Source organism: Rhinatrema bivittatum, chromosome 9, assembly GCF_901001135.1.
Source record: "Rhinatrema bivittatum chromosome 9, aRhiBiv1.1, whole genome shotgun sequence".
In the NCBI taxonomy this organism is placed as follows: Eukaryota; Metazoa; Chordata; class Amphibia; order Gymnophiona; family Rhinatrematidae; genus Rhinatrema; species Rhinatrema bivittatum.
Window position 1 is genome coordinate 129,963,880 of NC_042623.1, and position 15,162 is coordinate 129,979,041.

At 43.1% G+C, this 15,162-nt stretch overlaps 1 protein-coding gene across 1 annotated transcript in view; it reads right to left on the bottom strand.

The window, feature by feature from the left end:
- Positions 1-8,625: 8,625 nt before the first annotated feature.
- Positions 8,626-15,162, bottom strand: part of LOC115099569 (alpha-1,4-N-acetylglucosaminyltransferase-like) — a 30,910-nt gene continuing 24,373 nt past the window's right edge. Inside the window, exon 2 of the mRNA XM_029617302.1 lies at positions 8,626-9,217. Coding sequence (XP_029473162.1) covers positions 8,633-9,217 — 585 coding nt within the window. The 3' untranslated portion in view covers positions 8,626-8,632. The remainder of the gene's footprint in view (positions 9,218-15,162) is intronic.

Consider the following 15,162-nt stretch of genomic DNA (forward strand, 5'->3'; position numbering starts at 1 on the left):
CACTCTAGGGGCGAACCCATTCTAGGGAGCCCTTTCCTGCACAAAGGAACGGGAACTCTCTCCTGGGCCAGCCTGTCTTGCCCCTATCAAAACCACAGGGACCTGACTGCCTCAGCTCTGCCAGCCTGTCTTTCCCTTATCAAAACTACAGGGACCAGACTACCTTCCTCTGCCAGCCTGTCTTGCCCCTATCAGCTTTCTGCCACTCTGCCTTGCTGCCATACACGAGACGACTCACTTAACTCCTTGTGGTTTTCTTGCCACTATCATGGTTCCTCAGTGTGTTGGTGCTTGTCTTTCTGCTTGCTATGTTCCCCCTTCATTGTGCTGTAGAATGTCAATGCCACTTGTCTTGCCACTTTGCCTGTCGTGCTGCCTTTGAGGGTTCATGCATCTGTTATCGGTGCTCTCTTTTGAAGCTGTGTTGTGTTTTTAACACTCTCGCTGCTGCTTTGTGCCTCTGTTAAAGCACTCTTGCCACTTCTGGTACCCCTTTGCTCCTTTACAGTGCCTTAGCTATTGATGCCACTTTGTGCCACTTTGCCACAGTCTAAGTACCTTGGAGCTCTTTTGTTGTTCTGATGATTGCTCCCCAGAAGTTTCATCAAAATTGATAATAAAACCCCAATTCTGCAGCCAAAAATAGGCTGGAAATCCTTCCCCCATTGACTTTAATGGGAACCGGAAAACAAATTCACATACCAACGTATCGGGGCGCCATACGTCCGAATACAACGGAAATGACCCCCGACGAATACGTATCACGAATGCAACAAAACTTTTCCGGCTGCACAGTCCTAGTAGTCAGCTCCTGACACCAGTACACACATATTCCTTTATTCTACAAATAGCTTAACTTCCCATTTCCCCACATCTGTTTCCCCTCTGGTGTTTTCATGCACAGTTTCCATTGTGAACTTTGGGTTCACCTTTTCACATAATTTAAAAATATTGATTTTTGAAAACATTTGTCAAGAAAGTCTTATAATTGTAATTGTAAAACTTGTTCCCAAAAAGTCTCATAGCTCCAAATATAATATTCAACGTGAAAAAATTATGGGGTAGATTTTAAAAGCTTGCGCACGGGCATACATGTGAGCACGCTACCCGGCGCACACACATGTATGCCCGATTTTATAACATGCGTGCGCAGGCGCATGCATGTTATAAAATCAGGAGTCAGAGCGCACAAGGGGGTGAACAATTGTGCACCTTGCATGCGCCGAGTCCGCTCCAAGCCACGCTGCTTTCCCTCTTTCCCTACCAGGCTGCTCCGAAATTGGAGCAGCCTCGAAGGGAACTTCCCTAACCCCCCACCCCACCTTCCCTTCCCTTCCCCTACCTCCCCCGCCCTTTCCCCCCTACCTTGGATGATTTCTTTTTTTTATCACAAAACTTACTTCAGCCCTGGGGCTGAAGCAAGTTGCACGTGCCGGCCGACTGCTGGTGCGCAATCCCTGGCACAGCGGCAAATATGGTCACTGTGCCGAGAACATGCCCCCGCCCTGCCCTGCCCCCAGACTACCCCACCCATGCCCCACCCCTTTTTGCAAGCCCCGGGACTTATATGCATCCTCCGGATTTACGTGCATAACCCTTTTAAAATCCGGCCCTATGTGATCATTTTTAGTGCTTTCACAAAAAACTTTAAAAAGTTCACAAAAATTTGTCATTAAACATGCTCAGTTATATGAATATTGTGGATGTAGGTTGGATGGTTGATGATTAAAAAATGACCAAAGTCGTTATCGGGTGATAATGCTTGAATGATATGAAAACAGCCACCACATCCATGTATACTATTGTAGACCTGCACATGGAACAGGCAATGCTCCCAGGAGGTTCTGGGTTTCAGCTTTCTACCTAAAATCCTAAATTTGGCTTCCTGAACCTCCCTCACACATTCTTATATGCCGTTGGTGCCCACATGACCATGGAAGCTGACTCCTTCCCAGCACTGTCTAAAATCCAATCTAGGTGATGCGTGAGGTCCAACACCTTCATTTCAGGCAGCCTCATGTCCACCAGCTACCCAGCTATCTACATTTCCAATGATCAAATCACCAACTATGATGGTCAACCTAAACTTTTGCTCCTGGGCAGTAGTCCTGGGAGACTCATCCTCAGTGGGAGAGGACAATGCATCACCTGGAGAGCAGATCCTTGCTAAAGGATCACTTCCTGCTACACCAGAGTGATGCTCTCTGACCAGGAGGACTTCATGAAGCAAGGTAGGGATGTGAATCGTTTCTTGACGATTTAAAATATTGTCCGATATATTTTAAATCGTCAAAAATCGTTAGAGGCGATATTTAATAGGAATTCCCCCGATTTATCGTCAAAAATCATAAATCGGGGGAAGGGGGAGGGGAAGGGGGAGGGCGGGAAAACCGGCACACTAAAACAGCCCTAAAACCCACCCCGACCTTTTAAAATAAATCCCCCACCCTCCCGAACCCCCCCCCAAATGCCTTAAATTACCTGGGGTCCAGTGGGGGGGGGGTCCCGGTGTGATCTTTTACTCTTGGGCCTCCGGTGCATTATAGAAATGGAGCCGGCGCTACCTTTGCCCTGTCATATGACAGGGCAAAGGTTGCGCCGGCGCCATTTTGTTTTTTGTCCCCCGAAGTCAGGAGCGTAGGAGATCGCTCCCAGACCCCCGCTGGACCCCCAGGGACTTTTGGCCAGCTTGGGGGGCCTCCTGACCCCCCCAAGCTGGCCAAAAGTCCCTGGGGACCAGCGGGGGTCTGGGAGCGATCTCCTAAGCTCATGACGTCGTTTTGCCATACAAAATGGCGCCGGCCATACACTGTATGGCCGGCGCCATTTTGTACGGCAAAACGATTCGAGTGCAGGAGGTCGCTCCCGGACCCCCGCTGGACTTTTGTCAAGTCTTGTGGGGGTCAGGAGGCCCCCCCAAGCTGGCCAAAAGTCCCTGGGGTCCAGCGGGGGTCCGGGAGCGATCTCCTATGCTCCTGACGTCGGGGGACAAAAAACAAAATGGCGCCGGCGCTACCTTTGCCCTGTCATATGAGAGGGCAAAGGTAGCACCGGCGCCATTTCTACAACGCACCGGAGGCCCGAGAGTAAAAGATCACACCGGGACCCCCCCACTGGACCCCAGGTAATTTAAGGCATTGGGGGGGGGGGGGTTCGGGAGGTTGGAGGATTTATTTTAAAGGGTCGGGGTGGGTTTTAGGGATGTTTTAGTGTGCCGGTTTTCCCGCCCTCCCCCGATTTATGATTTACACGATATTTAAAAAAACAAAACCGTGACGATCCGATTCCCTCCCCCCCCCAGCCGAAATCGATCGTTAAGACGATCGATCACACGATTCACATCTCTAATGCAAGGTAGCAACAAGGCTGCCAGATTGGAGTTGAGACTTGCCTACTATGTACCTGAAGGTCTCATCTATATACCTGTCTACCTCAGCTCCTCCAGTTCTGCCACTCTAGCCTCCAGATATTGGACTTGTTCTCTTAGAGCCAGGAGCTCTTTTCACCATACACATAGAACCTCTCACCAACAAGTAAAAAATCTTATATGTAATGATTCAAATGCAAAACACTGGAAGCCCCCCCCCCCCCTTTCCTTTCTGCTGGACTGCTGCCTTCATCTTAATTTTGTTGAGTTCCTAGTTAAGTTTAGGTTGCTATGGGAGTAGGAATGGTACAATTAGAGATCTTTAAATTTATTGGTGTATTCACTATCAATCTGGGCGTGATCTACAAGGGAATGACTAAACTCTCAATAAGTGTGGTGCAATAGTGTGATTTAAAAAAGAGCCTGATTGATTTTTAATGACAAAGTGCCTCTTACCTTTAAATCAAAGGATGAGCCAGGTGTGAGTGGGAGGGAGGGAAAGACACTCTAGAATTAACTCCCTCTAGTTTGCTTATTATCTCAGGCACACACAAACTCTAAAGAATTTACCTCACTACTTTACCTCTCTCTAAATTATTTTAGTCCTATGATTTCCCAAAGCAATACCTACTGATCCTCTTCAGCCATCAGCAAGTTGATCTTCTCCTCTGAATGCTTCCACTGGATTGAATGGTCATGTCCAAGGCACACCTATCAGTATGTAGAGTTCTTTCCTTTTGAACTCTAAATATAAGGCATGGGGGTAACTTGCACAGTTCAACAGTTGCAACCCTATATTTAAAACATTGGGGTAACCTATATTGGAGTAGTATATATAACCCTAAACAGAAGGTAAGGGGTTAAACTGCATGGAGTGGCAGACACACACCTATATTGAAATAGTAGATATAACCCAAAACAAAAGGTAAGGGGTTAAACTGGAGTGGCAAACACACACAGAATGCATGGGTGTAACCTGAATATTAGGGATGTGAATTGTTTTTTGACGATTTAAAATATCGTCCGATATATTTTAAATCGTCAAAAATCGTTAGGGCCACGATACAATACCAATTCCCCCGATTTATCGTTAAAAAATCGTAAATCGGGGGAAGGGGGAAGGGGGAGGGCAGGAAAACCGGCACACTAAAACCAACCCCCGACCCTTTAAATTAAATCCCCCACCCTCCCGACCCCCCCCCAAATGCTTTAAATTACCTGGGGATCCAGCAGTGGTCCAGAACGGCGGCGGTCCGGAACGGCCCCCTCAATTGAATCCTGTTGTCTTCAGCCGGCGCCATTTTGCAAAATGGCCGCCGCAAAATGGCGGCGGCCATAGACCAAAACGATTCGACGCAGGAGGTCGTTCCGGACCCCCGCTGGACTTTTGGCAAGTCTTGTGGGGGTCAGGAGGCCCCCCCAAGCTGGCCAAAAGTTCCTGGGAGTCCAGCGGGGTTCCGGGAGCGATTTCTTGCCGCAAATCTTTTTCCGTATGGAAAATGGCGCCGGCAGGAGATCGACTGCAGGAGGTCGTTCAGCGGGGGTTCCGGACCGCCGCTGAACGACCTCCTGCAGTCGATCTCCTGCCGGCGCCATTTTCCGTACGGAAAACGATTCGCGGCAAGAAATCGCTCCCGGAACCCCGCTGGACTCCCAGGAACTTTTGGCCAGCTTGGGGGGGCCTCCTGACCCCCACAAGACTTGCCAAAAGTCCAGCGGGGGTCCGGAACGACCTCCTGCGTCGAATCGTTTTGGTCTATGGCCGCCGCCATTTTGCGGCGGCCATTTTGCAAAATGGCACCAGCTGAAGACACAGGATTCAATTGAGGGGGCCATTCCGGACCGCCGCCGTTCTGGACCACCGCTGGATCCCCAGGTAATTTAAAGCATTTGGGGGGGGGGTTCGGGAGGGTGGGGGATTTAATTTAAAGGGTCGGGGGTGGGTTTTAGGGGGTTTTAGTGTGCCGGCTCACGATTTTAACGATTTTCACGATAGTTTACACACCCAAACGGCAACAATACGATTCCCTCCCCCTCCCAGCCGAAATCGATCGTTAAGACGATCGAGGACACGATTCACATCTCTACTGAATATAGGGTTTCCAGCTCATCCCATGTCAACTGAACAGATTGATCCAGGCTTGGTTTTGCCCCATTGCATGCCTAGGGTTGTAGTTTTGACTATCTAAGAAAAAGCAATGGGATAATCAGAACTACACCTCTATGCATGCAACAGTGAAAAACCAGGACTGGATCAGCCAGTTTAGTCAACCTGGGGTGAGTTGTCACTCTACTTGCAAGGAGCGACAATTGCAACTCTAAAACACCTGGCTGGGCAGATTGGAAGTACCATTTTCATAGTTATCTGCCATCATTTATTATGATGACCTCTAATTATTTTAGCAAAAATATGCAGCCTGTTATTCATGTCATCTTATCATTTTATTTTATTGGTTTTAATTTTTGTTTTATGGTGTGTTATGTTTTTATATATTGGTAAGTTGCCTTTGTGTAGATTTAATGTTTTATGTTTTCCTCAATTGTGAATGTTTATTTGTAAACTGTTAAGAATATTAGATGAGCAGTCTATAAATTCAAAATAAATAAGTATTCAGTAAGCCAATAAATTGCAAAGTTATCCAGGTAAAATTACCAAGATAAATTTAGCTGAATATTCAGCTGAATCTTGTTTTCTGCTGAATTTATTCTGCTAAAATTACCCAGATAAAGTTATTTGGATAACTTTACCATTTATCAGTTTAATTAATTTTGGTGGGAAAAAAAATTTCACAGCCCATAGCAGAAGCTTGATTTTCTCTGAATACCCTCGTTACACAAATGTTAGGCCTGAAGTGCCCAATCCCCTCACCATTCCTGCAATATTTTAAAGATAAATGCTGGGGCCATAGCAGCACAATTCCCACCATCCCCACAAGTTTCAAACAGGGATTGGTTGACTCTCAGTGATCTGACCAAGTTACACTAGAGTGATGTGAATATATTAGTAAGTTGTAACCAGGAGGCAGGGTGTAAAATTCAAAACTCAGGGTTTATCTGGCAAACTCTAAACTTAGTGAGACAAACCCCTATGACTATGGTCCTCTATGTTCCTATGTAATTGCTCTCTTTTTAGATCCACGTTTACCCTATTGTACATATATCATGCTGAGCATGCTGCAGGGTTACCTCAAAATTCAAGCAGAGGATCAAAAGTTCCTAGGCATAAGAGGAGTGGTCATTCTATCAATATCCCTTACACATATTGTGGGACATTTTAAAATTGTCCGCATTGGGACAAAATTTTCCGGTACTTTTACATTGAGAACTTTGCAACAATTTTCAAAGAGAAAGGAGGCATATATTTTTGCTTTGAGAACTGACACTGGTAAAGTACCTGCAGATTTTTGTACCTATTTTTCTATATGGGTACAATTTTGCTGGAAAAGTCGAGGCACAGAGTTGAAAATATAATCTCTGCACGTGCATTTCCTCTCCTAACCTAAACATGCCTCTTGGAATGCCTCCTTTCAATGTGGCTAAAAGTCTGTGCCTTGTAGAACACATAGACTTTCAGCCACATTGGGGGAGGGCAATTTGTCAGACAGGCAATTTACGCAATTAGCTTTGAAAGGTGTACATGGAGAATCTGTGTACTTATATAGCATGCTGAGGGCAGGGTGTTGAAGGATATAATAAAGAAAAAATCAACTTATGTGCAAGTATAACAGTGGGGGGGGAAAGAATGCTAGAGAAGCCAGAAGAATAAGGACACTAAGGGCCTCATTTTCCAAGCACTTTAACGCGATTTGCGAATGCAAATTAGTCATTTGGTATTCAGGGGGCGGAGCATATGTAAAGCGGGAACCTGTGTATCGTGTGCGGCGAAACAGCCGCAGTGTTAGCGCGGCTAATAACTACAACCTCGCGTTATGGACTGCGTGACAGGCCGGAAAAGGATTACCGCCATCCACGATAGTCCCAGACAGCCTGTTGGAGAGAGAGAGAGAGAGAGAGAGAGAGAGAGAGAGAGAGAGAGAGAGAGAGAGAGAGAGAGAGAGAGAGAGAGAGAGAGAGAGAGAACCTTACTATAGTGCCTATGCCCTACATAGGTATTTTAATCCCTATAGGAGGGCCACCTACTAACTCGGGGTGGGGATTAGGTATGAGCGTCGGGGGTTGGGGGCCACTTTCGCATTCCACATGAGACCTACGGACTGAACAGTGGTCTCTAGTGCATATTTGCTGGCCGTCGGAGTGAGGACGCTCACTCCAAGCGGAGATTTGGCCAACATTCTCTCCACCTAGCATGTTGTTGCCCAGGTAGAGTGTCCATCAAGCTAGGTAGAGAGAACGTTGCCCAAACCACTTCTTGGAGTGAGCGTCCTCACTCCGACAGCCAGCAAATCTGCACTAGAGACCACTGTTCTGTCCGTAGGTCTCATGTGGAATGCGAAAGTGGCCCCCAACCCCCGACGCTCATACCTAATCCCCACCCTGAGTTAGTAGGTGGCCCTCCTATAGGGGTTAAAATACCTATGTAGGGCATAGGCACTATAGTAAGGTTCTCTCTCTCTCTCTCTCTCTCTCTCTCTCTCTCTCTCTCTCTCTCTCTCTCTCTCTCTCTCTCTCTCTCTCTCTCTCTCTCAGGCTGTCTGGGACTATCGAAATATCGTGCACCGCGATGAAAGAATCATCGTGCAGTGGGAAAACATCACGTGCGGCGCTAATGTTTTCGCGAATGGCGAAAACATCGCCGCACACGATGTTTCCCCACTGCACGAAAGAAGCCTCATTTGCATTGGTAACGCCCCCTAATGCGTTACCAATGCGATATTGGAAAATAAGGCCCTAACAATCATGTTTGATGGTAAAATTCCAAACACAATCACTTAGAATACACTACATGTGAGAAAAGAGGATATTACAGTAAAATAAAGATGATGTGAAAATCATGTCAAGAAATTTAAAAAAAGCATAACAGTTCACGTACAAATAACTGTAGCTTCATGGTGATAGTTGATTAAGTTTGATAGTGCACAAAGAAATATATTAGCCTTGGAGGCTTTCATGAGTTGCATAAAAGGCCTATCCAAACTGGGATAAATAACTCTGAGGAGCTGAATAAGAGAATTGAATTGAAATTTTCCATGGGACATCTGTGGAGTTGGTCTGAATATTGTTATGCAGTGTTCATTGGCAGTTTCTGATTTTGAGGAGAATACTGAGTAAAAAGCGATTGACTTTAATAATGTTATCATCTTATGTTTACTTCCTTGGTGTAGCTTTCACAATGAATTCATAAGTAAGTGGACAGTATTTGATAAAGAGATTTTCAGCCACTGTATTGCTTCCTGCAGTAACCTTCTTCATATCCTTATTCATGAAATTCCACAAATGCAAGGCATATGAATTATTAAAGGTGCCACGGGGGTCCCAGACCTCAAAATACCGTCTCCATGCAAGATAGGGAATTGGATAGAATCGTTGTGGGTGCAAAATGGAAATATTCCCACATGTGGCATCTTCTACATGCTTGAAAACTGGCAACTCACATTGCCTTGCTAAAACTCGGGTAAGCAGTCGAGGGCCTTGTTGTCCCCATATGGCTCCATTGTAGTTCTTCACAAAGTCTTCCATGCATTCCCATAGATACTGATAGTGCCTTTGGAAACCAAATATCCCATTGCTACAATTTTGTGATCTTGGAGCTGCCAGGAAATCTACTTCTTGGATAGGCCTCATGGATATGATATCTGTGTCCATGTAAATCCCACCATGCTTCCAAATCATTGCTAACCTGAAGCCATCTGAACTGATATGTGTCCAGTAGCTTTCCTTGACTGGATTTACCTGTAAATTGAAGAGCGAAAGTAGTTATTCTTTCATGAGTTTTGTTTCAATCCGGGTCAAATAAACATATACTACATTGATTATTCCAATGAATACCAATTGTCAACAGAAGATGTACTGTATACTGTGCCTTGGCAATGTTTATTGATGCAATATGTAGTTTCTTTGTACTATTTATTTATTTATTTCAGTTTCTATACTGGTATTCTAAGGAAATCATATTGGTTTACATTTTAAAATAATAAAATACATCAAATTAAAACAAAATAATCATAAAATATTCAAATACAGCGTAAAATAAATTAAAAGTAACATCTGTAATCAAACTAACAACAATGGTAGCCTAGTCACTAATATGGTTCAATTTCTATCTATAAATACTAATTATAAAATTTGAAGTTGCAAACTGATGTGCACTGAATTAGAAATTAGTATTGACTGCAGACTTCAATTCTGTTTTCTTCTTTCTAGATCAGTAAAATATAGAAAGTCACATTAACTGGCTGGCTGGTGTGTTGTAAAAGAAAAGATAGAATATCATGCTAATGGAATATTGGTACATTTTATGCAGATACATAATCTGTCATATTTAGAAAGATAGACACATGATGGCAGAAAAAGACCATACGACCTAATTAGATTCCCTATCTAAACAACTGCTCAGCTCTACAATTTCTACTACTTCTTCAGAGATTCCCAGTGCTTGTCCCATGCTTTCTTGAATTCAGATACTGTACTGCCCTTGTCTCCACCATCTCCACTGGGAGGCTGTTTTGTGCATCCACCGCCTACTCTGTAAAGAAATATTTCCTGAAGATTATTATAAGAGGCATTAGAACCTATATATTATGCATACAAAAAAAGACAGTGAACAGGAAAAATGGAATATATATTAAACAAAAATAAAACAAACTTTAGAAACATTTTTAGAAAGGCAACAAACATGGTGCTTCACTAACAATTTTTAAAAGTGAAGACTCCCCCAATGTCATCATTTGCCCAAAAGTAATCCTTCTATTTTTCATTTTTTGAAAAAGTGTCCAAAGAAAATATGCCTAGTGTAGTGCAAAAACGTATTCAAAGGAATGAATTCTCTTTAATAATTTTAAAACCAATGATAACCACAATGTTAGTCAAGAGAATATTTAATTTCTCTAATGAACATTTTACACCCAAAACTGGAGTTCTTCAAAAAGCAAGACTGCTGGTCTCCTGGGGAAGAATTATTTGAAACATCTAGGTGACATGTGAGGTCCACCACCTTCGCACCAGGCAAGCATGTTATAGGCAATCCTCATGCCCACCAGCCACCCCGTAATCTACATTCCTAATAATCAAATCACCAGTTATGACTGTCAAGCTAACCCTTCCCTCCTGGGCAGGAGCCCTGGGAGATACATTCTTGGTGTAAGGAGACAATGCACCACCTGGAGAGCAGGTCCTTGTTACAGGATCACTTCCTGCTGCACCAGGTTGATGCTTTCTGACAAGGAGACTTTATTCCTCAAGGACCAATCCCTGAAGCACACTGATAGTAACACTGCCCTTCTCAGAGCAAACTCCACTTACCACTACTATGTGTCACTTCCCACCCAGCCAGTTTCTAACCCAGTCTGTGTCTCTAGGTTCCATACCAAGGGTGTTCAATTTATTTATATGACTTATATGTGGAACTGTGTCAAAAGCATTACTGAAATCCAAGTACATTATATCTAGCACCCTTGCTTGATCCAGCTCTCTGGTCACCAAATGAAAAAAAATGATCTGATTCATCTGACAAGATTTACCTCTGGTAAAACTATGCTGCCTCAGATCTTCCAATTCATTGGATTCAAAAAAATGCACAATCCTGTTTTAGTAGAAATTCCATTAATTTGCTCACCACAGAGTTCAGACTAATTCGTTTGTAGTTGCCAGCCTTTTCCTTACTTCCACTTTTATGAATAAGAACCACATCCACCCATCTCCAGTCCTTCAGAACATAAGAACATAAGAAATTGCCATGCTGGGTCAGACCAAGGGTCCATCAAGCCCAGCATCCTGTTTCCAATAGAGGAAAAAACCAGGCCACAAGAACCTGGCAATTACCCAAACACTAAGAAGATCCAATGTTACTGATGCAATTAATAGCAGTGGCTATTCCCTAAGTAAAATTGATTAATAGCCATTAATGGACTTCTCCTCCAAGAACTTATCCAAACCTTTTTTGAACCCAGCTACACTAACTGCACTAACCACATCCTCTGGCAAAAAATTCCAGAGCTTTATTGTGCGTTGAGTGAAAAAGAATTTTCTCCGATTAGTCTTAAATGTGCTACTTGCTAACTTCATGGAATGCCCCCTAGTCCTTCTATTATTTGAAAGTGAAAATAACTGAGTCACATCTACTCGTTCAAGACCTCTCATGATCTTAAAGACCTCTATCATATCCCCCCTCAGCCGTCTCTTCTCCAAGCTGAACAGTCCTAACCTCTTCAGCCTTTCTTCATAGGGAAGCTGTTCCATCCCCTTTATCATTTTGGTTGCCCTTCTCTGTACCTTCTCCATCACAACTATATCTTTTTTGAGATGCGGCGACCAGAATTGTACACAGTATTCAAGGTGTGGTCTCACCATGGAGCGATATAAAGGCATTATGACATTTTCCATTCTATTAACCATTCCCTTCCTAATAATTCCTAACATTCTATTTGCTTTTTTGACTGCTGCAGCACACTGAGCTGACGATTTTAAAGTATTATCCACTATGATGCCTAGATCTTTTTCCTGGGTGGTAGCTCCTAATATGGAACCTAACATCGTGTAACTACAGAAAGGGTTATTTTTCCCTATATGCAACACCTTGCACTTGTCTACATTAAATTTCATCTGCCATTTGGATGCCCAATCTTGAAGTCTTGCAAGGTCCTCCTGCAATGTATCACAGTCTGCTTGTGATTTAACTACTCTGAATAATTTTGTATCATCTGCAAATCTGATAACCTCACTCGTCGTATTCCTTTCCAGATCATTTATATATATATATATATATATATTGAAAAGCACCGGTCCAAGTACAGATCCCTGAGGCACTCCACTGTTTACCCTTTTTCACTGAGAAAATCGACCATTTAATCCTACTCTCTGTTTCCTGTCTTTTAACCAGCTTGTAATCCACAAAAGGACATCGCCTCCTATCCCATGACTTTTTAGTTTTTGTAGAAACCTCTCATGAGGGACTTTGTCAAATGCCTTCTGAAAATCCAAATAGACTACATCTACCGGTTCACCTTTATCCACATGTTTATTAACCCCTTCAAAAAAATGAAGCAGATTTGTTAGGCAAGACTTCCCTTGGACTATGTTCCATTAAATCATGTCTTTCTATATGCTTTACAATTTTGTTCTTGAGAATATTCCACTATTTGTTCTTGAGAATAGTTTCCACTATTTTTCCCGGCACTGAAATCAGGCTCACTGGTCTATAGTTACCCGGATCGCCCCTGGAGCCTTTTTTAAATATTGGGGTTACATTGGCCACCCTCCAGTCTTCAGGTACAATGGATGATTTTAATGATAGGTTACAAATTTTAACTAATAGATCAGAAATTTCATTGATTGTTGCAATAAAACTAAACAAAAAACACAATTTAATACTGTTTATACAAAATAATAGTTGAAGGTCACATATTGTAAATACTTAATCCAAGATTCATCATATAGGGCCTCATTTTCCAATATCACAGTGGTAATGCATGAGGGGGTGTGTCCCATGCAACTCTTAGGTGCTGCAAGCAACATGTTATATGAAACTGAGCAATTGTCGAGAGAGAGAGAGAGAGAGAGAGAGAGAGAGAGAGAGAGAGAGAGAGAGAGAGAGAGAGAGAGAGAGAACCTTGCTATAGTGCCTATGCCCTAGACAGGTATTTGTATCCCTATGGGAGGGCCACCTAGTAACTCAAGGTGGGGATTAGGTATGAGCGAAGGGGGTTGGGGGCCACTTTCACATTCAACATGAGACGTACGGAAAGAACAGTGGTCTCTAGTGAAGATTTGCTGGCCGTCGGAGTGAGGAAACTCACTCCAAGAAGAGATTTGGGCAACGTTCTCTCCACCTAGCTTGATGGACACTCTACCTGGACAAGAACAAGCTAGGTGGAGAGAACGTTGCCCAAATCTCTTCTTGGAGTGAGTTTCCTCACTCCGACGGCCAGCAAATCTTCACTAGAGACCACTGTTCTTTCCGTACGTCTCATGTTGAATGTGAAAGTGGCCCCCAACCCCCTACGCTCATACCTAATCCCCACCTCGAGTTACTAGGTGGCCCTCCCATAGGGATACAAATACCTGTCTAGGGCATAGGCACTATAGCAAGGTTCTCTCTCTCTCTCTCTCTCTCTCTCTCTCTCTCTCTCTCTCTCTCTCTCTCTCTCTCTCTCTCTCTCTCTCTCTCTCTCTCTCTCTCTCTCTCTCAACAATTGCTCAGTTTCATATAACATGTTGCTTGCAGCACCTAAGAGTTGCATGGGACACACCCCCTCATGCATTACCACTGTGATATTGGAAAATGAGGCCCTATATGATGAATCTTGGATTAAGAATTTACAATATGTGACCTTCAACTATTATTTTGTATAAACAGTATTAATTTGTGTTTTTTGTTTAGTTTTATTGCAACAATCAATACACAGATTGATATATTGACTCTTACTTCAGTGAGAGTATGTTTACAGCATAAAGGTAATTATCTCCGTTCTTTACATTTATATATAATTTGCTATTTTGTAATATGGTTTGCATAGGTATGAGAAATCGATAAGTATATCTCTAAGATTTTGGTATACAATATAAAAATGTTCAAATATATATGTCATAAATAGATGTCTTTACATCTTTATGATGGCTGATATTATGAAATGTTTTTAATATAGAAATAAGTATTTCTCTATGTTTTTGGCATATTGTATAAAAATGTTTAGACATGGATGTTGTAAGAAAATGTTTTTTTGATAGATATTTTGGGACTCCATATAATAATGGTTACCAGAAGTTTCTTGTGATATTTTTTAAAAATATTTATTATTTTTTAACCTTTTAGCCCCTGATGCAGCCTTGTTGGCGAAACTCAGTTCGAGTCGGGCACTTCTAATAAAATCTTCCACGGTGTAAGGTAGTCCACTTGTTGTTTTTTACAGTTTTTGTATGACACCTAGGCCTGAGAGGAGAGGATCACCTTGCTGGTGGCTGGAAAGAATCAGTAAGTATTGTCTGGAGAAAGTTTTAAAACTTAAAAGTATTGGGAGAAGTAAACTATTGTGGTATATGTTTTAGTGTGTTTGTGTGTTTTGTTTTAAATAGGTAGTCAGAAAGGCGGGTAACAAACAGAAGTTTGTGTGTTTTGTTTGAAATAGATAATCAGAAAGGCAGGCAACAGGTGAAGATACAAGATGGCGTCTTGAGGGGAGGATTTGGTGTTGAAAGCTCCAGTTTGCTCATTACTGTTTTTTAATTTCCTGAGAAAGATGCCGCATACAAAGAGGAAAGGGAGAGTGAGAGAGGTAGCCTTGGCCTCTCCCCAAAGCACCCTTATTCAGACGCGCATTAAAGGCTTTTGCACTGCTTTGGATTCAACTTGTCCAGTTGAGGGGTCCACTGGATGCCAGTTTTGAGTGCAAACTGAAGTTATGGGATGAGATATCTTTAAGGCTTAGAGCTCCTGCTACCCCCTCCCCACTGCATACTCAGACGCAGTCAGACTGGGCATGCTGCCAGAATGGATGGTGCTCTCAGGAGCAGCTGCCCCTGAGCTGGATATGGCAGCAAACATTGAGCGGTGTGAAATAAGAGAGTTTATTCCATCTAAACTACTGAAAGACCTAACAGAAGCAAAGGGTTTGGAGGAAGGGTAATCGAGTCATTCTGTCTTAACTTCCACTCCAGCCGGGAGATATGCTGTGGAACCCTTG